General features: G+C 42.6%; 1 protein-coding gene across 1 annotated transcript in view; it reads right to left on the bottom strand.

The window, feature by feature from the left end:
• The window catches only part of SCUBE2 (signal peptide, CUB domain, EGF-like 2), a 41,119-nt gene extending 17,473 nt beyond the window's left edge, over window positions 1–23,646 (bottom strand). The window contains exons 1-15 of the mRNA XM_010563920.1: window positions 23,631–23,646; window positions 23,245–23,367; window positions 22,675–22,800; window positions 19,292–19,426; window positions 13,355–13,480; window positions 12,844–12,960; window positions 11,269–11,358; window positions 9,492–9,608; window positions 8,369–8,491; window positions 6,431–6,547; window positions 3,865–3,987; window positions 3,249–3,365; window positions 2,543–2,629; window positions 1,725–1,829; window positions 342–497 (exon numbers count right to left, since the gene is read on the bottom strand). Of these exons, the coding sequence (XP_010562222.1) occupies window positions 342–497; window positions 1,725–1,829; window positions 2,543–2,629; window positions 3,249–3,365; window positions 3,865–3,987; window positions 6,431–6,547; window positions 8,369–8,491; window positions 9,492–9,608; window positions 11,269–11,358; window positions 12,844–12,960; window positions 13,355–13,480; window positions 19,292–19,426; window positions 22,675–22,800; window positions 23,245–23,367; window positions 23,631–23,646 (1,678 nt within the window). The remainder of the gene's footprint in view (window positions 1–341; window positions 498–1,724; window positions 1,830–2,542; window positions 2,630–3,248; window positions 3,366–3,864; window positions 3,988–6,430; window positions 6,548–8,368; window positions 8,492–9,491; window positions 9,609–11,268; window positions 11,359–12,843; window positions 12,961–13,354; window positions 13,481–19,291; window positions 19,427–22,674; window positions 22,801–23,244; window positions 23,368–23,630) is intronic.
• Window positions 23,647–25,479: the final 1,833 nt, after the last annotated feature.

Here is a 25,479-nt window from a genome sequence, read left to right as displayed (position 1 = left end):
TGAAAGCTGCTATAAGTGACCATGCACAAAAATCCACCCAATTCAAAAGACCAACCAATGCAAATCAGTGAGAAAGCAACTTCTGTGTACAAGTCTGAAATCCTTAAGGACAACACCAGCAGGCTAGAAGAAAATTAATCAGACCACAAGACTTTAATCTATGGGCAGTTCTTTGAAACTAGCCCCATCCCTCAACTCTTTTTGAAGCAGTAAAATTCATTTTCAAAACAGGAGATACTTTTTATTAATATTTTGCATACAGATAGAAGTGAAAAATACAGAAATTAAGGAGCAAACGGCAAGAAGCTTCAAACCGCACCTTGGATTATTTTCCAACCAACCTGTCACCTCCTTTCGGCTTGTTTCAAGCTCAAAGTCCGCAGTGATAAAAATTTCTCTAGCCGCAGTCAGTCTACTGAGGGCTCCATGAACTTTCTTGCCAGAGCTGCATGTTAGGTTTACATAGTGGAAGCTCTCCTTTACTGAATTATGTCTCTCTGTATGAACAAAATTAAAGGAAGCAAAATCTTGGCCAGCTATGTTATTGAACATTCACTAGTGCTCAGCACATAATGTTGTCATGAAGAGTTAAAGGGGAGCAAACGATCAACTCCACATGCCAGTAAACAAACAGTTCGGCCAGTTTCTCAACTGGTACACCCTCACATAGAATCACGACTCCAGTGCACCTACAGATGTACTGCTGGGCTGAGACTGCAGCACTGCAGAGGTCTGAGGCGTGATTCCCTGGGAGGAGGAGAGCTTGGCTGCAGTGCTCAGCCCACTTCCCCTGGGTTTTGCCAGCAGGTTCTAACGAACTGCCTTCGCACTAGGCAAAGCATCTTAAAACCACGACACTGCCTGCATCAGGCAGGCTACTCCAGGGAAAAAATTTTGCACTCATATGAAGCATGTGAAAAACATGTTAGCTTATAATGGTGTTTAAATTAAGTAGTGGCTGCGTACACAGGACATTTGGAGACCATCTTCACGGTTTCAATGAGGAAATAAGATTTACTTAAAGAAAACACCCAGAATAAGCTTTGGTTCTGGAGTATATAACTCTTCACTGAGCATCTAGTGCAGTTTCTCACTGTTACTCTTCTAAGGACAAACTGACATGCTGATTTATCATTGTGACTTCTTCCCCCAGCTCCTGTTTTGGGGGGGGGAGGGGGGGGGTTGTTGCTTGTTTTTTTTAAATGTACTCCTCCTCATTTTCTGCCTTGGAACAGACGGAAGAGCTAACCTCACTGTGTCCATCTGGGGCTGCTGAAGTATAAAAGGAAGACAAGAGAAAAGAGAAATAACCCTTTTGCAATAGAGTCAGCATAAAAGGCCACGAGATTCTTCACTGAGGCATCAGACAGTAAGGAGCAGGTGAGAAAGGAAAGAACAGAAAGAAGGGATAGAAAGAAGGGAAAGGAAGAAATCAAAAGAATGAAAAGAATGGTTGATTTCCCTGAGAATTTATTGGCAGTGGTGCAAACAAAAAAGGAGAAGGTCTTTCCTAGCAAGACTGTAAGGTTGCCACAGGGAAGTCCTGTGACCTGAAATAACTATGGCAAGAATCATGGCTGGGAAGGAGTGTGATTCATGATGTCAATGAAGAGCAAAAAGTTTGCAGTCCTCTATGCTTTGCTTATGATGTACTTCATATCTGGGAAGCACTTAACCCCTGAGCTACGGCTCTAACCTGCTTACCTGCATTTTTATATTCATACCTGGCATCATCTGTTCCAGACTTTCTTGAAACATCTCAGTCTTTTTCAAACTACATTTTCTTTCATTTAATTTAAAGGTTACGCTTATCTTGATGGCTGAAGTATCTTCAGGAAGAAACAATGACATGTTATTTTAAAAAACGAACAGAAAATTTAGATAACCCTAATGTCACAGCATAACAATGACATCAAAAAATATGCTGATATAAAGTGAAAAAGCAGTCATCACAGACAACCTAAAGGGATGCCAGCTTCCTCCTGCTGTGAAGCTGGTTCACAACTGGAATTGGAATTTTTTTATTTTTAAAAAAAAAAAAGATGATGATTATGATGTTCAAGTCTAGATCTGCTACTGGGTAAATGAAACAAAGGTCAGCTGAAATCAAAGGAGATACTGCAAACCAGTTCAGAAAGTAGTTCATGTCTATATAAAATAGCACCTCTTATCTGTTTAGCTTTAAATGCTTTCTAAACTTTACTGTCCAACAGCTCAGCCTAAATGTACTGTATGTTGCCACCAATGTCCAGTTTTAATGTCTAAAAAGAGGCATGACACTCCTGGCATAGCTGTTTATTTCACTACTGATCTTTTTCTCTTTCCTTATTTTTAAGTCTTAGTTTGAGCGATGCTGATGAAGCAGTACAAGGGAAATTTCCTGTTGTAATCACAAACTGCAATCATGAGGAAGAGGAAGAAAAAACAGAGGGAGTAAAATGAAGAGGGAAAATAGAAAGTCAACAGAAACACTCTTATTTCACAGTTATCTATTAAAAGAAATCAGTCGGTCAAATCATGCAACAGTAAATCTAGTGATTACCCAGCCAGGTGGATGCATTTGTATTTTGCTGTTTTTTCTTAGGCTGAGATGACCTGCCACAGGTGAGGGTGTAGGCATCTTGTGTTCCTAACAGACAGACCATACAGACAGACAGTAAAGACACAGGCACTGTGCACAGACTGAAGACTCCTGTAGTATAAAAGACATTTTTAATTTGTTGATTGCCATCATCATCTTCACCTTTTTCAACAATGCTGTGCATAAAATACTCCACATTAGAGCTTGTCTCTTCCTAAGCCATTTAAAGGGTTCAGGAAGAAAAGCAGCATCTGTCCCATAAGCACCAGCCGAGTCTGCATGCTGTGTCCTGTGGGGTGGAGGGGCTGTGTGGGCAAAAATCTCAGACCCCACGCAGGGCTGGAATGCCTTCACCCCATTCAGCAGCGGCTCTCAGGGCCAATTAAGGAATGGCCCAGGGAGCACAGAGAATTCTGCCCTGTCCTCCCCAGCTTCAAAAAGACAGTTGTCATGAGAAGGGAATCTGAGGGTAGAGTGGTTATAAAAGACAAGGAAAGGGGGGCTTTCTTGGGACACTGGCAGGGATATAGCCCTTTATTTTCTACAGTGAAAAAGGAAAAGTCCTTGTTGATTGTCTGCTTCTTGGGGCTTCCATGAGAGTTAGAAGGTTTACTACTCTTACACTCTCCGCAGAATCACATGCTTGTTTTTGTTGGTTTTGACTTACCAAAAAATACCTGGACATCCGAAGAGCAGCTTAAGAAGCATCTATCACTCCCACCACTCTTAATGCAGTGCAGCAATACCTTGGGTGACATATTATCAGGCAAGGGACCCTTTGTCTCTAAATAGGATAAAACAAATACTCACAGAAGTAAAAGATCTACATACACCCTACTAATAAATCAGCATGCAGCTGCTTTTGTAAGCTGGTACCTGAGAGCACCCATGCAATTAATGTGCTGTTTAGACAGAAAATCAAAGCAAATTAAAATCACTGGAAGATCACACCACTTAAGTAATTTCCTTTCAGGTAAAGCTATCATCAGCAAAACTTCTCATGCAGAGAAACAAAAGGAAACAGAAGAATGAGCTAGATAAAAGCACAGGAAAGAAAGCATCAAAATCCCTCAAAGTATCTCCTGTTTTGGGGGTTGGTTTTTTTTGCTTGTTTTTACCAGTTTCAACATCAGTACCATCATGCCTCGATAAAAAGTAAAGCAGAATACCTGGAACGATGACTCATACCACTTTACTGGACAGATCAAGATTTTCAGATTTGACTATAATCACAAGGCCATCAGACACATCAGGAGTAGAAATGTATTTACTGGGCACCTTACCAACACAATCCTTTTTATTCCAGTGTAATTTGTAGTTAGAGTGACACAGGCATTCATAGTCTCCCAGTGTGTTCACACACAGTTGTTGGCAACCACCATTGTTGACGCTACATTCATTAATATCTATAGAGGAAAGGTAAAAATACTTTTAAAAAGTTACTCTTGCCAAAGTTCTGTACTCTAACTCCACTAGGTAAATATGTAAACAAATACTGCTTAGTAGGGTTTGGAAAAGATTTTAGGAATGCTCTCTGGAAACCCACCTTGAAACAGTTTTGTCTTCATGGAAATCCTTTGATAAATGTCAAAATTGATCAAATGTTGTCAGAGGGGAGATGTTAGGTAAGTCCTTAAACCACATAATTGAAAAAATATCCAGCCTCGGCAATATGATAATGAATTAACTCAAAGAAAAGGAGACCAAATCAAGTCTGCATTGCACTGTGTCTGGTTAATTAATATTTCTAATTTGGAATAAAGACAGACAACATGAACAGGATTCATACTGATCCAATCCTCCAAGTGCTCAGACAGATAAAACTGCTGTGGAACACTATTTGACTCTACGTGGGCAAATAACACCATTGTATCACCAACGTCCCTTTTGGCCAATGATCCAATTGCAGGGCCTTGCCCTACCCAATAAATGTCAATAAGAGGAGAAACTACAGACAACACAACATACTGCCTTTGGTGCAAACGTGCATGCGGATGCAGAATATACCATTCACCAGTGGTGTATCCCAGGGGTCAATACCGGGGCCAGGACTATTTATCCTCTTCATTAAACCCGGATGATGGGACAAGAGCTCACCCTCAGCAAGTTTGCAGAAGATACAAAACTGGGAGGAGTAGCTGGTGCACCAGATGGTTGTGCCACTATTCAGAAGGACCTTGACTGGCTGGAGAAATGGGCCGACAGGAATCTCATGAATTTCAACAAAGAGAAATGCAAAGTTCTATGTCTCTGCTTCTCAGACCCACCTTGATGACTGCTTCACTTATGTCCAGTAGCTTTATGGCAATTACACATAAACCTAGAAAGCTGTTATCAAGAAATCTCTTGCAAGTCCCAGAAAGTCTGTGCAACTGAGGGTAGCCACTTCTATGTGCTTTTCTCAATGGTAATAACAAGTTCGTGTCACCACTCTCCCCAGACATTTGTTCCCTCCTCTAGACAGGTAACAATTTGGTAGAAAACATGGTGAAACAGATTACAAAACCCAGCTGATTTCAGGGGAAAAATATGCTACCAACAGAACTGAGACAGCAGGGGTAGGAATGAGCAGCAGAGGAATAATGGAGAAAGAAGGGAACACCTTAAATTGGTACTGCTGCCTAAGATACCACAAAATCAGCCCAAATCTTTTGTTTTCATTGACCTTTTGTCAGGATGCTGCATGCAATGGCAACCTATTATCTCCAGCATTTATTGACTTCTTCCATATAGGTCAGAAGGTGTACACTCAGTATCCCTACCAGCTTTGACACAGTCTGTGATTGCCAGTAAATGAAGGATTTACTACGGTACAAGGATTAACATCTTCTGCACAGGGGTATGATATGAAGAGGCCAATTAGCAGCCAACAGTAAAATTACAGTTCCTTTCCATCATTAGTGGCCAAGAGAAATAGAACTAATGCAGAGGAATTCATGAGAACAGACTTATTTTAGCAAGTAGAGCAGTGTTACTCCCCATTCAGACAGGTTTCCCTGTTCATCAGGATAAAACACAGTGATGTTGTAGCCCTGTAATCTTTGCAGACTTTCTAGAGGCAGAGGTTAGAACAGATCAGGCACACAGAGATCTCTGAATTGTTATCTCCAAGCTGAAGTGTGCTCATCCTGCCTCAGAAATAAATAGGTCTTGCTCAGAACTAAGTAAGCATATAGAGTCAGTAAGGTCTTGCCTACAGCTTATATAAAACAGGTTTAATTCCATCAGTGTCCAGTTATTCATGTTTCCTCATGTTAATTTGGGGAATTTGTCATAGAAATATTCACACATGACACACACTGAGGTTCTGTGAACATCTTTCTCTCTTTCCTTGAACTTTTCTTATAGGAAAGACATAAAAGATTTAAGAGCATTAATCTCGGCTAACATAAATCAGTGGTACTACATCAGATAAATTACAATCCACATCACATGAGGTTCTGGCATATGCACAAGGGCAACCCGCAAAACCATATTTCTAGGTCATCCAGAGCTTCCTGTTCTTTAAGTCATATTCCACTGACTTTTCATTGAAGTCAAATGAGACTTCTGCATGTGAAAACTCTATCAAATTATGGCTTTCATATCCAGGTGCAAAACGCATCCATTTGTTCTAATAGTCACAGGTTCTTTCTGGATGCAGGGGGGGAAGGGAAAATCATTTAAGCAAAGACAGAAATGAGCAGGATAAGTTTCTACTTTTGCTGTGTCTCCTTATCATGGCAAAGAGTAAAATTTACTCTATGGGCCTACTGCATATACATAGGCTTGTGTCTTGCACAGACACTAATTAGACCTGTGGCAACAGCACTCTCTGAGCATGGCCTGTAGCATCTTTTTATAACTCACCTCCACAATGTGTGAAGCCATAGAGAGCATATCCTTTGTTACAAGTACACTCGAAGGTGCCTGGATGATTGATGCACGTGTGGTCGCATGTCCGTTCAAAAGAGCATTCATCAACGTCTGCAAGTTTTAAAGGGATACATCAGCATCTCTCAGCCTGACAAGGGAGCACTGATGAGCTAACAGAGTTGGACACAGAGATGTGCAGATGTATGTAAACTAAGCAAATTCTTTTAAAGCAAATAATGTAACATAATGAAATGACAACTTTCAAAAGAACAATTAGTTTGCCAAACAAGCTTTTTCTTGGCAAATATGAAAACTGCTGCTACACTTTTAAAACTTATGTTTAAAATAAAGTATTTCTCTTCTACAGGAGAAGACAAAAGCTGACAAAACTCTTATTTCATTAAGAAAAGTCTACATACGGTCTGCAAAAATAGATTTACAAAAGAAAGTATTGCCCTTGTTTTTTCCCCATAAATGAAAGTGAAGGCCACATTTTTAACTCTGTATGAATATGCAGTGCCTGATTTAAGTCTGCTGAAAATCAACATGTTTCAAGATACACCTGAAGACAGATGACTGGAATAATGTGGTGAATTCTTCCATGGATCCATGATACTGTATATTTAGACTTCAATGTCTGTCTCTAAAAGCTGCTGAGATATCTATTTTCTCCAGTGAAAGTTGTCCTTGGCATTACAATCACTTTGCACACATCTTCTTTGTAAAGCATAGTTAGTATAATAGCCTAATCATGATCTCAGTGAATTGAATGGTAAAATTCCCATCACTTTCTGAGGCCTTGAATGTTTATTATACCATCAAAAGCACCTAAAACTTCTGTGCTAGTACATTACGCATGCCATGTAAGAATGTTGCAAGATACAAAAAAGTTCACATCAACATCACTGACACATTACATCATTCTTTTTTCTTAGGCTTTGGCATGCTTCAAAATACAACTTCTGAAACAATCTAGGGAAAGTAACAGAAGTGATAGGGACAAAAGGGAGACACAAGTCTTTAAAATACATTCATAAACAGATTCCATTAAAAACCCCACAAACTATCTTGAAAATCTTATGTTTTTATAGTAAGTTTGTTCCATATAAATAGTTGTCCTTCTTTGTCCGATATAAAAAGGATAAGAATGCACCAAAAACCCAAGTGAAAATTATTTTCTGTTGGTCAGTTCAGCTTTCTGAAATTCACTATTAATGTCAGCTGGTTGTCTAGGAAATGGAATTACTCACCTCCCCAGTTGGCTGATTGGCTTTACATTGTTTCATACTGCAGCTTTTCCAAAACCACAGACCATTTTGATCTTTACATTTTAATGTATTTGAACAGCTGAAACAGGATTGCTAACTCTATATGTACAAACCATTAGAGAAAAGCAAATAATTTTTGTAAGTCTCACAGGAGAAATCCATGTCATTCTAAAAATCAAATGCTCTACCATGTTTTAGGGATTAGTGATTCCAGTCTGTCAACAGGTTTATAATTTCATAGATCACCTTATATCTTTTTTTCTTTAAATAATGAAGTCATGGCATCTAAATGTCCCATTAAGAAAAAATAATTTCACTGCAATGGTGAACTAGTCAGTAAAACGGACAGAGAGATATTGTCTATTTTTCCCTGTAAAATATTTTAAGATCATTAACAGAAGGGGGGGGACACATTATGCTCATAAAGAGCTTTTCAATACGATGCTATCTCTGTCACTTCCAGATGATAGTTCACTGTGCTGTTAAACACACCTCCTGCAATACTATCAAGCCAACTATATTAAGTCAACAGTTGTTTCAGAAGGGAAAAAAACCAAAATTGAGGCATGGAAATTATTCTGGAGTCCATTATCACTTCATCATTGTAGTAGATGTCCAAGCCATGCTGATTTGTTCTACTTCTCTGCCTCTCCAATACACATACCTTGACAAGACTTCTCATCTGTTAATAATTTAAATCCTTTTCTGCAGCTGCAATCAAAACTGCCAACAGTGTTTTTACAGAAATGATCACAGCCTCCGTTATTGGACTGGCATTCATCGATATCTGTAACAAAAAAAGTGCTTCAGCAAATAAATACAGTACATTCAACATACTTCCACTGCCAGATCCAGAAAATAGTCACATCCAATTGGTTAGAGAAGCCCAGAAACAAAATTGAGCAAGAATACTAGAAATTTTAAGGAAGATCAGATCCAGCTCTTAAGAATTATCTGGCCCATTCAGCCCCATGACAGTGTTATTTAACATATTGCTGTCAGTTACATTTGGGTACATGTATTCAAAAAAGACCATTTCCCCAAGTTCTGTTTGGAAACACTTTGACTAAATGCTCTCTTAAGGTTTTAGCTTTTTAAACATTCTCTCCATTTCCTCTTCCTAAGCCCTACAGAAAGTTCAGACAGAGGAGACTTCCTGAGCTACCCTGTCCTTTTCATGCCGATATTAGAATGAGTTCTTTATCTAATATTGACTCAGGCATGGGTATTCCATCATTTTTGCCTGGTAGAACAGTCTTAACTTCTAATTACTGGAAAACATATTCTAATATACAACCTAAATGTCCCTTTGCTCCTTTCCAGTACTCTCATTAGAGCTGCTTGGACCTGTATAAGTAATTCTACTCACATATCCCTGTTTACACACTGGTATTTACTTACAAACTGCTCTGATACCCAGCTGACTGCAGGTAAAATAGCAGACTATTGGACTGTATGCCTGTAAGAATCTACATGCCTACCTCTTCCAGTACTGAGCTCTACTTTACCACAGACCTGTGTTACCTCCTACCAGAGCTCATCTGTGAAAAACGAAGCCATCCTGGCAGGAGGGGTGGAAGTGGTGAGGGGCAGGGCAGAGAAGCAGAGATTCTCTGCACGTGATGCACCTGATGCGATGGAAACTGTGTGTCTGCCCCTGGCTGCAGTCCTTTCTTAGGTCAGATTACACATACTGGCTTTCCTCTGGACACCGAATTACCTTCATTTGGAGACGAATACCTTACATAAGGTGTTTGTACAAACATGTCCACAAGTATAAAATTTACCTTTACATGTCTTCCCATCAAACTGGAGTGTGAATCCAACAGGACAGCTGCAGTGAACTCCAGTCGACGTATCTTTACATGTACGATCACAGCCGCCGTTATTAACTGCACACGTTTCTAGCCAACAAGATAGGGCCGAAGTTTGCTCAGGGGTATTATAATGGTAACAAGAAACACCACGTGATAAAGGCACGGTTCCAAGCACACTGCTATTCAACCATAGTTGAATTTAGTCTAGTATACATGAGCAACTACTCAACTACTAAATACATGTGTTGGCAAAATCCCTGCCTCAGCTATGTGGAGGTTTTTTGCAGAGACTACAAACTAAAATATTGTCTCTGGATATTCTTGTCCTTAAACACAAATCCCCACTCCTTGATGATGAATCTGTTCCTGCTAGCCTGTTTCCTTATGCCCACACTCAATCCTGGCTGAACCTCTGACACTTCCCACAAATGCTCAGACACCTGGTTACCCTCAGCACTTCTAAACCTGTTTTCTTAAATCCCTCCCCAACACACTTTCACATGCTACCTGTGCTCCCAGTCGTGGTGGATTACACCCACACTGAGGGTTCCTTCAGGCTTGTAACCCAGGTGCCACCTCAACCTCATGCTCCCCTAACTTCCCTCCTATGCAAACTATGCCTAAATCTCACCAAACCTTTCTAGCGAATACCCCTAAAATACAGTTCTTCACATCCAACTAAACAGAAATAACTCTTTGGCATTCGTCTTTTAGTCAGTCTAACCACCTCAGTCAGCCTAACAACCTTTTCACTGGCTGGACAAATGCAATTTTATCCAGCACATATTGATTCAGAGAGCTGCTAAGATCATCTTCTGTCTGCTTTTTGAAATCCTCTCTTTCTAGCTCTGTCTCCTAGTTTTCTGCAGCATCAAGCATATGCTACTTTTTCTCAAGTTTTGAGACCTTTACTGGTTTATTCCCTCCCAGTCTTTCATCTCACACTCAATATTGGGAGGCTGTGTCCAACCCCCACGTGAAGACAGAGTGCCTCTTCTTTCCTCCTCTTTCCACAGAAATGTCATTTTTTTTGAAAATGAGGCTATTCATGTAGATGTCTAAATATGGATTCAGGAGCTCAGAGCTAGCCCTATACTTTTGGTAGATCCTTTTCCAGCCTCCATGCTCCATGCTACTTCTGTGGCAAATGCTAATAAGCACAGCAAATCACCATGATACCTGGAGTAAGGGCTTTTGGGAAGTGGACATCCACTGACCCAGCTGCCCTGAGACCACAGTGATGGTTTCTCACGCTAGTGCCTTCCCAGTAGCAACAGACCCTCAGAGGCTGGTATTCTGGGCAAGATGCAAACACCACTCGGAAGAGTAAGATGGCCTTGTAGCCTAACATGTCTTTCTAGATGCAATTCACCACTGGGCCCAATTCTCTTCCATGCAGAAGTATACTTTCAATTGAAGAGAAGCAGTTAAAACACTGCTTCCTCCACAATCGCTTGGCTAGAACTGTAGCATAGAAGGGATTGTACTGCATTCCCATGATGAATTCGAACCACGGAAACATATGCTACTTCAAGGGCAAGTTCCTGACACCTCCTACTGACTGTCATAAACAATGTACCTAGTTTCTTATATGTTATGGAATAATATTATTTTCTTAAAAGGGAGTGAAGCATCTCAGGCAGAATTCAGCCCAGAGCTATAATGGTTACAATAAAAAAAAAAAATAAATTCTTCAATTTAAAAGGTTTCAGCAAACATCAAAATTATTTTGGATAAGCACTTTTACCCATAAGCAACCGCCGCTTCACCCTCTTGTCCACATCAGCTCCTGCTGTAGTGTTTCCCTCAGAAATTTCAACAGCAGCCTCTTCCCTCTCTGTAAGGAACATGAAAAAAGCAAATGAGTAAAGGTGCCCTGACCAGAAGCTTCATCTGATACCCAATTGTCATGATTTAACCCCAGTCAGCAACCAAGCACCACGCAGCCACTCACTCACTCACTCCCCCACCTCCCCCCAGTGGGCTGGGGGGGAAATTGGGAAAAGAAGTAAAACTCGTGGGTTGAGATACAAACGGTTTAATAGAACAGAAAAGAAGCAACTAATAATGATAATGATAACACTGATAAAATGACAAGAGTAACGATAAAAGGATTGGAATGTACAAATGATGCGCAGGGCAATTGCTCACCCCCTGCCGACCCACACCCAGTTAGTCCCTGAGCGGCGATCCCCCGCCCCCACTCCCCCCAGTTTATATACTGGATGTGATGTCACATGGTATGGAATACCCTGTTGGCCAGTTTGGGTCAGCTGTCCTGGCTGTGTCCTGTCCCAACTTCTTGTGCCCCTCCAGCTTTCTCGCTGGCTGGGCACGAGAAGCTGAAAAATCCTTGACTATAGTCTAAACACTACTGAGCAACAACTGCAAACATCAGTGTTATCAACATTCTTCACATACTGAACTCAAAATATAGCACTGTACCAGCTACTGGGAAGACAGTTAACTATATCCCAGCTGAAACCAGGACACCAGTATGTACGCACATGCAAACAGCTGGATTGCATGCTGAATTAGAGACAGTTGGAACTGACTAGGCAGAAATAATTTTTTTTTAAAGGAAGTAATAATGAAAATCATGAAGACCCTTCAGTCAAAACCCTGAGAATACTTTGCTTTTGTTGCTTCCTTTGTTTGCTTCAGTTTTCTTAACAAAACAGAAGATGTGCTATGGATGTAGTGAACAGAAGCAAGATAAAAGAACTAATTGAACTGTCATGAATTGTTCTGTTAAAAGCACACTGTTATCATCTATCATGGACTAATACAATACAGCCAGTTATGCCTAAGCATTTGAGTTCAATCAACAGACAACAAACTCTTCCAGAGACTGGAAAAGTTTGTAAATCTTAAGTGCTTTCTTTACTGGGTAAGTGCCTTGCAAAAATTGTACTTTAATTGAATTCAGAGTTCTGGTTTTAACAGACATACTGCTTTACATCTGTTTTTAACAGACATACTGCTTTACATCTGTTTTTAACTCATGCTATACAAGAAACTGAACCTAAAACATCCTAGAGGGCAGGGAATCTTCTTTGGTTAGTGACGGGCCTTGTGCTTCAGAGGGACCAGTGATAATTACAGGCTGCAGTAGCATTAGGTAGCTACTTATATAGGGAAGCATTAAGTTGCCTGGACCCAACCAACTCACTCACGCACTAGCAGATTTCTTAGTTTTGCATTCCTTGACATTTTCTAGCCATACTATTATGAGGAGCATTAATCATGCACACACAGCAATGCCACACCACTCTGGAGCTAGTCATCAACAGAAAACTACTTCCCTCCACTGTATACTGACCCAGGCAGGTTTTCCCATCCACATGCATGATGTACTTGGGGTGACATCCACAAATAGGCCCATTATCAGCATCATCACATGTATGTTGACAGCCACCATTTCCATGATTACATGTTACTAGGAAGAAAATATTGGTTACATCTCACAAGTACTTCCAGCCTCTTTGAAAGACAGTGTGCAATTTTGACTCCATTTGACCATCCAGTACAACCTTCCTAACACGCCCCTTTCCTGAAGAACTTTGTGAGACTGAAGCCCTGCAGAGCTCTCTTGTGGAGCTGAACTTTCCATTATGAATGATGGCACGACTCCCAAACTACAGATACTGCAGCAACCAACAGACTGCTGTGATAGTGTCCAGCAAAGCCACTGATTCCAGTTTAATTCAAATGCACACAAGTTAGGCATGTCATCCCAGTTTAGCTATAACATACCAAATCCCATATCACTGCAAACAGAACACTATTTGTTCACTTTGGGAAACCATAAGCATATGCAGAATGTTGCATACAAATGCAGCTCCTCTGGTTCTTGGACAGTTCAAATCCTGGTCGGCATTCACAGGCAACTCCTCCTTTGGGCGTTTCTCTGCAGATGTGGGCACAGCCATGATCTTTATTCATGCAGCTCATGCCTTCTGCAAAACAGGACAAGTGCAAGAGCATCAGCATCCTCAGCGTCTCTGTGTGCAAGCAACAGTCAAATAAAGTCAGTTCAATACACACAGAGACAACAGCCTGCTACTTCTGGGAAGACTCTATACAGTATTAGGACAAGAAGTATAAGCTTACAGACAGGAAAGGCAGAAAGTCCAATCCTGCAAAGTCAATGGCCCCAAGGTTTCTCCATCTATGATCTTTTCTGTGCTCGTGTTCTTCGACTGCAAGATCAAAAAGCAGTGTCCCTAGATTTGTACAGCATGTGCATTCTCACCCAATGCTCTCACTTTATACCAGTGTTTATAAAACCTCCTCATTTCTTTTATGAAAATTGCAAGGTGGCTGACACCTGGCAAGATCAAAGCCTAAAATGAAGTTCGTATTTCTCTGCTTAAAAGAGCAGCCACCAGACACAGGAATGCCTAGGCTGACAGTCACAAAAGTCATCCCTATTTCAATTACTGGCCTACAAAGCCTATTCTCAAAGCCATAACCTACCTCAGCAGTGACCAAGTAGTGACCAGGCAGACATGCAGATTGCATGCATGCTGTATGCCAATTCTCTTTTTTTGTTAAGCATTTTGTTTTCTTTTTTTTTTTTCTGATTTCAGGAAATACCTGCCAAAACAACCCCACTGGGGATTATCACAGAGTTCTGTATTTCTACACACCTTCCCAGCGGGACAGAATTTAGTGCCAGTGCCTGCTTTAACCAAATGAAAAAGCAATGTGACACTAGCAATGTGACTTTCTTCCTTTTGGTGCCCCTCCTAGAAACATCCTGTCATTTTTGTCTCTGACAGTTACAAGCTGTTCATGCACTAGCACTCAATGACTGCCAGAGTGTCTTGTCTGGCCTTTGCAAAAAGCTCAAGTCAATTAAACAGGGAGGAATTGTTCCTAGAATTATTGTAAAAACTTCTTTCACCTTGCCCCATGGTTCAGCTAAATCAATGCCTTTTCCATTGGCAAGACGGTGACGCAATTTGTACACACACAACTTAAAACTACACAGCAGCTGGCTGAGTTATCAAATGGGATGATTAGACCAAATTAAAAGAATAGTCTTTCTTCTAACATTACACCACAATTTTCGCTGAAGTCTTATACAGAGCTACAAAATGGGGAAAGAAGACAAATGAATGCTCTCCTCAGGTATACAGAGAACACACCTTTGCCATCAAATTCTCTGCCTTGGTGCATTTGGCTTTTCTAAGATATGTTACACCAAAATGCTCTTTCTTCTTGGTGAGAACACTTCATTTGAGAAGAGCAAGTGGAGCATATTTTGGCTGCGAGGTCTTATCCCACATTACCTGAAGTGAACTTCTACTGAGTTGAGCAGATGCACAATCAGAGAATGAAAAGGGTGACCATGCTGCTAGAAAGAGATTGTGTGAACAATTCCACACCCTATATATTTTTTAGACTTACACAGCCCTTTTTGCAGCCTTATTGCTAACTGAAACAAAACCACTGTATTGGCAAGCAGAGGTCAGCTCGTCCCCATTATTCCACTATACTTCAGTTAGGTCCTTGCTCTGCACACGAGTATTCTCGCCATCTGAAGCACAAGCTACAGTACCCTTTCTCTATCAAGAGAGCTTTAAGCAACAAAAGAATGGATATTACAGAGCCTAGCTTATTCTGCTCTACTGACTTTTTGATTCCTTTCCCACAGTGAGGACTCTGTAGAAGTCTAACAAGACAATGACAGTTCAAATCCAGCAGCACACAGACACAGCCCAAGGAGCCCCCATGAAAGCTGTCATCCATTATTGTGCTGTCAGTCAAGGAAAGAAACAACCTATGAGGCCACAAATTAGCCTCATTAACTCTTGTGGTTTTGTGACTTTTCTGTTCTTAAACATGCAATATGATTTGGTCTGTTAGCTCAGAGGTGTTAGAAGGCATTAAGAGAATTAGCAGCTTAGTTTCTTAACAAAGTTATTCTTTTGTCTCTACTGAGCTACCAAAGGGGAAACTGTTCAAGCAAGTACTTTGGTAAAGTTCACTGACATCAGACAAATGGTTTAAATGCTCAGTTTGGGATTGCTCTGTTCTAAGCGAGCAGAATTCCATCAGGTCTCCACAGTAAGCTAAAACTGCACTTCCCAAAGCAGGGCACATTTTAATAACAAAGTACCCATTGTGTAACAAGGTACATGACCAAACCCACCAAAATCTAGCTGACCCAAGAGCCAGCATTTCATAGAAGATACACACATTCTAGCATTTACTGTGAGGCTGCTGCTTGTTTCCAAAGGTGGTAGAAGGTTTCCATTCAGCCCCATTTTATAAGGTTGTATTAAAGACATGTCTGTAAAACCATAAATGCTGTGTGACTGCAAACTCCTTCATGGACACAAAGTCTCCCAAGTCACATTGTTCCAGAGCTGTTGCAATGGCAGATTGTGGTCGAGAACCAAACCCCAAGCAAATATTGGTCAAATCCAACCACATGCTTCCCAGACGCACAATTTCTCTTGCAGGAGACCCTGCCTTACTGGCACACAAATGTCTTGGGATGGATGAGTCTCTTGATGGCCACACTCACAGCCAAGATCACTGAATCCAGTGCCTGCCTGGCCTAGTGGACCCCAAGCCAGATGAGTCCTATCTGATGACTGGACCTTCCTGAAGTTACCCAGCAAACTTCAGTGAGATCTGAGCACTCTTGTCACTGGCAAGATACAGGCAAAAAGCCAGCATGCTATTTCCCTACCAGGTCACGTTAAATTAATCTCTTGCATGTATGATCTGTGTTTAAATCTTTGTCTTTTTTACACAGAAGATGAGGGACATCAACACCAACCTGCTAAGAACATTAAGGCTCCATTTAAGGCACATTCAAATGGGTGCTCAGTAGGATGGAGGCAGAGGATGCAATTGTACAAAGGACTACCAGAGATTCTCAGAGGCACCCTCTAGTAGCCAAATGGTGAGGAGCATCAGCACAACCAGCAGAACAGGACAGGACGTCCCAGGAACGCTTTAGTCTTTTTACATGCTTCCTACATCCTTGTGTTAAGGCAACTTTTTCCAAAAAGCTTTCTAGTTATCGCTGTTCTCTACAGTCAGAAGGACTCTAAGAGCAACAGCTGAGATGGTCCCCTGTGCACGAGCTCTCAGTCCACACAGTGACTTCAGATGTGGCTTTCATCTTGCAGGTCCAATTCTCTCCCATTGATTCAGCCCAACCAGTAGATAGCTGTGACTGTGAAACACCACAAGGGAGAGTAGCAAGATTTGTCATCCATAGCAATAGCAACCACAAGATGTACTACATATTTACTCATGAAAAACTCTGGTTTCCTTCAAATTTTTGTATTCTCTAATATGAAACAAGTTAAACACAGAAATAAGCTCCCTGTGCATAGCTGCCCTGCCAGCTACTCTAACAGCCTTCCAAAGTAAATCCATTCTCCCACATACAGAGGAAGAAGAGCTCATTCAGAGCAGACAGACAGGGAAAAAAATTGGATTGTGCACAACTTCCCAAGACACTCTGAGTTCCTGTAGTTTAAGCAGGGGCTAGGCAGAACCATCAAGCCACTCGGAGCACCCCTGTGCTTCAGACCAACACAGTCACATCAGATGAAAAATCAACTTCAATTATCAAACTCTCCCCTAATAGCTACCTGACCTTGAGTCCGTCACAGCAGGTGACAGGGAACCCAGAGGATAATTGCAGGTAAACTTGGAAGGGCAGATGACTCTCTGGCTCCCCTGTTACGCTGGTCATCAGGAGGAATACAACAGCCCCAAGCCTCTCTATTTCTCCTTTCTCAACTTCAGTTCACTCTTTTTCTGTGTATGTAAAGGCCAGTATTGCAGACCACTAGGAAGGTCTCTCAAGCATTAATGTATGCACTCTCTTAACTGGGCTGGGAGTCAGGGAAAGAAATACTCCCTTGTATTACAGATAAGCAGCAAAACTGAATAGATGGTCTAGGCAATAGGTGCCAAATGCTGTTTCAATCAGTGCTGCGAGGTCTCAAAAGAGAACTAATAAAGTATATACACTGAGAGATGCATACACAAGGCAGAAAATAGAAGACCTAGTGATGAACAGAAAAGCTGAGAACAAAGTGAGGGGAAAGATAAAGCAATGAGATTTGGCTTACAACAGACCTGCCCACCCAAGGGAAAAAAAAAAAAGTGGGGAATCCCGTGGAGCACTTCTTCACAGTAATGGGGGGAGGCAGGAGGGAAAGAGTCAGAGCAAGATAACCTGAAAAAATGGCTTTTAAAGAAAACAAAACAAACACTTCTGTATTTTAGTATGAAGAAAAAAAGCATTTCAGGCAAAACCAGTAAGGGGTTTTTTTTCTTAAGACTGGTTTCCATAAAAATACTTTTTTATTTAGTAGTTTTTAGGAAAGAATGCATCTTTTTTTCCTCTTGCTTTTCTTTTTCAATGAAAAAAAGAAGACTACATTAAGTGGAAATTCAGTATTATGGAAAAAAGGCCTTTTTTGCCAAAAGGTTAAAAGAAACTAACTGTGTCTTAAAAAATAAGAGAACAGAGGTAGAATTCCAAACGTACAATTTTGGGAACAAATGTTAATGACAGGAAATGCTGCTGCTGTTAGTTCAGGAGAGTAAAAGGTACTCAAGCAGCAGCAAGGAAGAATAAAGAGATTTGGAAGTTTTTCCTCCCTTGGCATCGGCCAAGACAAGGAGTTCCAGCAACTGACTTTCATCCTTAGATTCATCATCCACGCACACACACAAACACACATCACTGCCTGCAAGGCAACATGAAGGGAAATGCCTTGCCCCACTGCTGCAGCCTTCCCGCTTGTCCCCACTCCCGGCTCAGCTCCCGCAGTGGCAAGCTGAGCAGTGGCCTGAGATACCACCACGCATCAGCAGACCCCCGTGAGACCAAGCCCAGTACCAGAGAAGGTGAGAATACAAATTCTTAATTCAAACAAAAGATCAATTCAGCTACATCAGATGACAGCCACCTCAGTGCACTCATCTGTGGATGGCCATATATGTCTATAAATGTTGATCTCTTCACTATGGGGATTTTTAAAGTGAGATTTGTTTATTCATGCTCAGATTCCTCTTATAGTCATGCCAACGATAAGCCATAGATTAAAGAAAGCTTTGCAGCTTTAAATACTACTTAGTAAGATATTCATTGTACAGTTCAATGGACAACTCCCTGATCTGAGCAACCACTTTAAAGTATTCCCTAAGGGCACCCAAAATAATTTTGTTCAATCCGATGTCTAATTGGACACCCAAGGCTCTCTGATCTCTCAAAGGTCGCTTCATAAAGGTTTCACTCAAAACAAAGAACGTGATTTGAATACCTTTGGGGCTGACAAACAATAAATCTCTTAGCTGAAACCTAAACACTGTACAGGGAATCTAAAAGGTACCCGAAGGTAATGCAGGTATTGCCTTGTAACTAAAGCCAATGGAAACGGCCGGAACTCACTGTCCTTCAATTTGTTGCCGTTCCCTGCATCAGGACACAGCTTAGCTGCACAACAGAGCATAAAGTACCCTGGGAGTACAGCAGTACAGCCTTTAACAAGCACAACACTGCAGAGATACTGGTGGGATCAAAGGGGCAGAAGGGATGTAAAGAGTCTTCAAAGTCACTTAGAAGATTCTGACACACGGTTCCTTTTAAAACGAGTGAGGACTTCAAGACCCTTCACAGCTTTGAAAAACTCAGCCTAAAAATACTTTTGAAGCTGCTTTAGAGATTTTGCAGTTAGCTTCCGTCAAAACCTCCTGCTTGGTGCCTGGAGGGAAGCAGCCAGTACCTTCTGAGCGGTGGATGCACGTATGCTGGTTATCACTTAGAAAGAACCCTTCCTTACAGCGACATTCATAGCTCCCCACAGTGTTGACACAAACATGCTGGCAACCACCGTTGTTGAACATGCATTCATCTGTATCTGAAAGAGAGAGAGAGGGAGAGGAGGAAAGAGAGATATCAGCTTTGTACTAACACCAATACACTCATATTGGCAGCAGCCGCTCAATATGCGGTACAGACATCCATCTACTCGGCATGTGACCATCCAGGCAGCTTAGACACACCGGGCTAGCCTGTTGTTGCTGTTACTGTGCCGTCACCCTGGGGAAAGCGTACTTTTGCTGCTGCTCTTACCCTGTTCGCTGGTTGCCCAATCAGTCACAGGGCTCCCAAGAAATGCTGGCCAACTAACCAGTTACTGGTTACAACTAAGGCAGAGTAGCCTCGGTGGAGCCAGAAGCAGGGCTCCACACTCCACCTACGTGAACGTACTCTGCCTCGCAGTGCAGCTGGAGAGTACTACCACTCAGCAGCCTAGCACGTTTACATGTAGGTTGAGCATCCATACATGGCTCTATCTTGCTCAGTGGGATGCAACTTTGGCTCCAAACCCATCCAAGCTACAAATGGTGTTTTTCCACAAAGCTCCCCATTCTGAAGCAAAGGTGGAACAAGAAAAATACAAACCTCAAAATAAATGTAGCTTAAAACCTATCCCCTGCTCCTTACTTTCACTCGAGCTAGAATTCACACATTACATTTGATCTGGCCATCACCACTTACCATCAAGGCTGCTGCTGTGTCACCTGACTGCAGTCAAGGACAAGAGCAGAATTTCTGGAAATACTTTCAATGTTGATTTTGCAATATTCAGAGCTTTAACAATACCAGAGAATATAGAAAGGCTCTGCTTGCAAGATAACCAAGAGAAACAAAGAGTAGAAAAACTTCAGCTAAGCCCCTGAATAACAGGATGGTCATCCTAACCTCCAATTCTCTGCAATTTTACCCCTTAATAAGCACAGGTTTTTGTAAGCACTACCAGCAAAGAATTTTCCTCCCCTAATTTTCAGAAATGCCAATTTGAACAGGAAGTAAAAAACGCTCAGTCCCTTAAGAAGCAGGACAAAATGTTGCTGAGGCAAAGCACTGGTCTCATTTGCAAATTCATACGGAACATCACGTTTGCTCCCCGTTCTGTTCATTGTTCCTGTGCTAACAGTACAGTGTTTTTAATTTAACATTGTAGCATTTCTGGCATAAAACAGCTGTCTTCTAAAAAAAGGAAAAAGAGAAAGGCTTTTAGTAAGAAGCATAACACAGTATTACAACAGATTTAATTTCTACTGAAGGCAACGAGTAAGCCAATTGGATGCAAAAGAATGTGACCTGCTGTAGCAAAAAGAGCGGCTGACATATCTCCATCACAGAGAAGCTGAGTATTTTAGAGTTCTACAGTGATGTGAATGTGCAAACAATCATGAATAAACAGCCACCATGAGTCTTTAGTACTACAGATTTGAACTCCAGCAGATGTTTCTGTCTTACAGACCTTGGAAAGCTTTCAAAAAAATCATCTCTTTCCAACAAGTAATTGTCTATTTGGCTTAAACCCAGGCACACAACCGAGATCTTCAAAAACAAGGGTGAGAGGAGGGCAACCCTGGCGTGAACAAAGTAAACAAACAGATTAAGAGAAGATGTGATCCAGTTTGCTGCATGCCAAAATATTTATTTAACGTTTACATCACATCTCAAAATTGGCAGGTCAGGGGTAAAAACTTCATTGTATGTCAATGACATTTTATTTTATTTTAAAAAATCTGTCATGCAATACGGAGCAGCTTCCCAGTAACACAGCACGTGGTAAATTTTGGTCTAAGTTATGTCTAGGTCTTACCGATCACAAACAAGTCAGCTGAAGTATGCTCTAGAGGGGCTACTGGATACAAAGAGAATACACCCTTTGGTGGCACTGTAAGAGGCAATGCGTTCGTTCACATTCAGCCCTTCATGGTAACCTCAACTGAACTCCACTGTGATTACACAAATGTACTAGAGAAAAATAAGATGGCCTTCCTATTATTTTAAAGCATCAGCAAATATTTTGCTTCCCTCTCTACTTGCTTGAGTGAAATACTTGGAACTTAGTGATGTCATCTTCTCGTCCACTTACACTGTAGTAAAGTTGATCTGTGGGCTGGCACCAGGCTCCCAACAAGTAAAACCCAACACAATTCCACGGGAGACTCCAGAGCTTTTCTGATTTGTCCCAGCAGAAGATACAGCCTAGGGGTGGTCTGATCCCCCACCTGATATGCCATACGCCAGTGGGAAATACCCCTGGCCAAGCTAACTACAATCTTAAAATTATGCTGTGAGAGCAAGTTTCCCTCTGACTGACATGGGCATGGAAGCCTGCCCGGGCACATCCACACTCAGTGCAACAGAAGAGAAAAACTGAGCCATCTCTGAAAAAGTAAATGGGACAGGTACCACAGCGCAGGGCAGAGCCATCCAGGGTACCCAGCGTGGGTCCTGGAAGCAGAACAGCTTCATCACCGTGAGGTTCTGTCCCAGGGAAATAACACTGGCAGCATACCACCAGGCTGGCAACTCATGCACTTCCGTATACTGCTGCACCGTGTGCTGAAGAATACTATCACAGTAAAAACACAGGGTCTCGTTACCCAGTTTTAGAGGTTTTCACCTGCTGGCACACAAAAAGCGGGAAACTACCAAGGTCTTAAATAAAGAAAAAGAGGGTGAGAGAGCGTGTGTGGATGCAGGCTCAGGGGACCGTTGCCAGGATTGAACACGTTTCCAGAGTTGCATACTTTGCTTCGCTCGAACCATCCAGGGAAACGCCAAGCATTTGGCTTAGTCCCTCTGTGCTTCAATGGCCTCTTATCATATACAGCTACTGCACACTCCTAACTGTCCTTTCCGAACAGCCTGCAGGTCAGGAAGTACTCAGACACGGTAAGAGTGAGAATCCCACAGGTTGTAGGTGTATGAGCGGAAAGATTTCTAAGCCTGGAAACACACCTGAGAACTGATCCTAAACTAACTTGGGAACAGAAAAGACTAGGATAGCACGTGTTCTTTTACATAAACTCATTTAGCGTAACAATAGATGGCACTTCACACATTTTAACCCAAAGCACTTAACGTAGAAATGTAGCACAATTATCCTCCGCATTTACAGAGGAGGAAAGAGCCACGCTGGGATGGTGCATCAGTACCTGGTAATCCTTAGTCCCATAGGTAACATTCTTCTCTAGCTGAGCTGATTCAGCCCAACAGATCACCATGCATTTCCCCGGGATGCAGTTAAAGGGTTATGTTAGCATCACCACTCACAACGTTCATGAACACTCTTCTTACCCAGGCAGTTGTGGCCATCATGAGCCAACATAAAGCCGTCGTAGCAAGTGCAGCGGTAATTTCCTGGAATGTTGAAACACTCGTGGACGCAGCCTCCATTGAAGTCATTATCACATTCATCAATGTCTAAGGAATAAAGCGAAAGTCAATATGACGGATGCTTGCTTGGGTGTTATAGACAGTTAGAGATGCGACTGTGTAAATGTGACCAGCAACTGCTGTCCGAAATCATCATTGTCTTGCAAATTGACTACTTAACACATTATTTGTTGGATGTTTCTAAAGGGTGACAAAATGCCCCTAAATTCCCATGTAGCTTTACCTTATAGTTTTTAAGGCTGCTGGATAAACAACAAACTAATTATTAAACCAAGTGATATTAGTAGGTGAAGAGGCATGCAATCTGTTTGCCTTTGATTTTGTAAGCGAAGAGTAAATCAGGTGAAGAAACAATGACTATTTTGATTTAAAATCATCCTCCATATCTTAAGTAATTATTTTTAACGGCTCTGTCTTCTTAGAAATACTTCATGCTGACACAGGCAGAGCATAGTGCTGCCATCACTTTACCTTCACATTTCTTCCCTTCGCCAGTGTAACCCACTTTGCACATGCACTTGTACAGCTTTGGGGTGTTTTGACAAATAGCATCTGGGTGGCAGTCATCGAGCCCCAGGGCGCATTCATCCACATCTGTGAAAAGACAAGATTCAGAAGGGACGTCAGCAGGTGGAGAACAGGGCACGTCTCCTGTACACATCACTGATGAGATGATGTAAGGCTGAATGCCTGTTTGTGGTGCATGTGTGCATGTTACATGTATTTGAGAGTCAGGACAGAAACATGCAGAGACCACGTCTGAACTTAAATTTGTATAATGCTCTACCTGCATATAGATGTATTTGTATGCAATTCAGATACGCTTGTGTTAAGCTTCTGTACCCACTTATAAATACATCCAAAATAATCCATTATGGGCTAGACGCTCCGTGACATTTAGCCGACAGTTTTACAGACGTTCATTAGAGGCTGTTAATCTTTCTGCTTAACAAAAAACAACTATTGAAAGAGTTCTTGGTGACATTCATGACATCACCCTCAGGAGGCCAAATGATTTTTAAACTAACAAGGGCAGTTTACAGCAACGTACTTCCAAAGTCACCACCAACGCATTATTCAAAGACACACTTACCATTGAACGGATGTATAATTTATAAATAATGCCAATTTTTTTAACACAAGAATAGTATCTGGTGAGCAGCATTGCCAAATCACCTGGCCAGCCATCACAAAGCACAGCATACTGAAGCAAAATATCCAGGTGGAAACTTCAGATCAGAGGAAATGAGAAGAAAGGGAAACACCAACAGGAGGAAGTCCTGGAGACGAAGCGTAGACAGAAGAAGAGGAAGAAAAGTTATGGGCAGCAGAAGAAGTTTTTCATACAGCAGAAGAAAATTCAAACACAGAAACAGGAAGATTTCCAGCAACTGGCTAAAAGGAAGAGTTGCAGAAGCAGCACCCCACAAAGGTACAAGAAGCGAGTCCTAAAATAACAGGATGAATTGCAGGACTATCAGCAGAAAGCGACTACTTAAATAGTCAGCCACTTTTCATAGTGAGGATCACTGTCTAAGGGGGAATTTCAGCCAGCACCACTCCCATTTACAATTATAGCATTCATCTCTTTTTCCCTTCCCCCCCCCCCCCAATCACAAAATATGCCTGGAGGTCCTGCAGCAGTTACCAGCTTCAGAAAGTATTCATGTAGTTTTAACTCCTAATGGTGTCTGGCAGTGGGGAAACAAGGCAAAGAGCCGGTGCTACAGCGGCAGCGCTCTCCCGGCTCTCAGGTGCACACAGAACTGGGAACAGCGATGGGCTGCTCAGGTGCTACCTCCAGCAAGCAAGGGGAAGGTGGAAAACGGCCGGAGAGAGCGGCAGAATCTGCTTCCTCTCAAAGCAGAAAAGTCAAGCCATTAAAAAACAGCAGAAGCAGCGGACTGAGGGAGCGAGTCACGCAAGACAGAGCGCAGGGGACTGCTGAGGGGCCTCCAGCGAGTGGGATTCAGGTAGACGGGGCGGGAGGAAACGACGGGTAGGGGAGGAAAGACGGCGGGCAGAAAGAAGCATTAGCCACGGTCGCAGGCTGCGTGCCCCCCGCACGGCGAGCTCTGGCCTTGCCCGCCCGGGCCAGGGAGGCGATGGGGGGACGCCTGCCCCGGCAAGGTGGGTGCCAGAAGACGCGCACCGAGGAGGGGGCTTCTTTCAAGGCTACGGCGCACAGGGACGTCAACGAGACCTCACGCCGGCGGCAAAACGGCCCTTCTGCTGGTTTGTTTTTACGCCGATCCTCCGTGGCCCGCAGCACGCAGGGCGGAACGGCAGCAAAAACCCCCAGCGTGAACGCGGAGAGAAGCGCGGAAAAGAGGGCTAGGAAAAAATCACTGGGCTCAGGGAGCAAGGTTTCCTCGCGTGGTGACAGTAGCCCGAGCTGAAGAGAGACCCCGGCGGAGGGAGGCTGCGAGCAAACACCGCAGCCTTAAACTTGGCAGCGAGGCGGGCGCGGAGGAGGCTGCGGAAGAGTGACCGGGCTTGTTCCTCGGCCACCAACGGCAGACGAAGCCGCGACAGGCGCAGAGTTTGCTCCCCCGCTCCCTCGGCAGAGGCGAGACGTTCACCGGGCGCCCTGCCCCTCGGGGGTCAGCCCCGCTCCCGGGCGAGACCGCCTGGAAACCGGCCCGTGGCACTCACCGCCGCCGCCCCGCTCCGGGCCCGGTCCCCCGCACCTCCCCTTCCCTTCGC

This window comes from Haliaeetus leucocephalus, unplaced genomic scaffold (assembly GCF_000737465.1).
Source record: "Haliaeetus leucocephalus isolate CR32 unplaced genomic scaffold, Haliaeetus_leucocephalus-4.0 Scaffold173, whole genome shotgun sequence".
NCBI classification, from domain to species: Eukaryota; Metazoa; Chordata; class Aves; order Accipitriformes; family Accipitridae; genus Haliaeetus; species Haliaeetus leucocephalus.
This window is presented reverse-complemented; position numbering and strand designations above follow the sequence as displayed.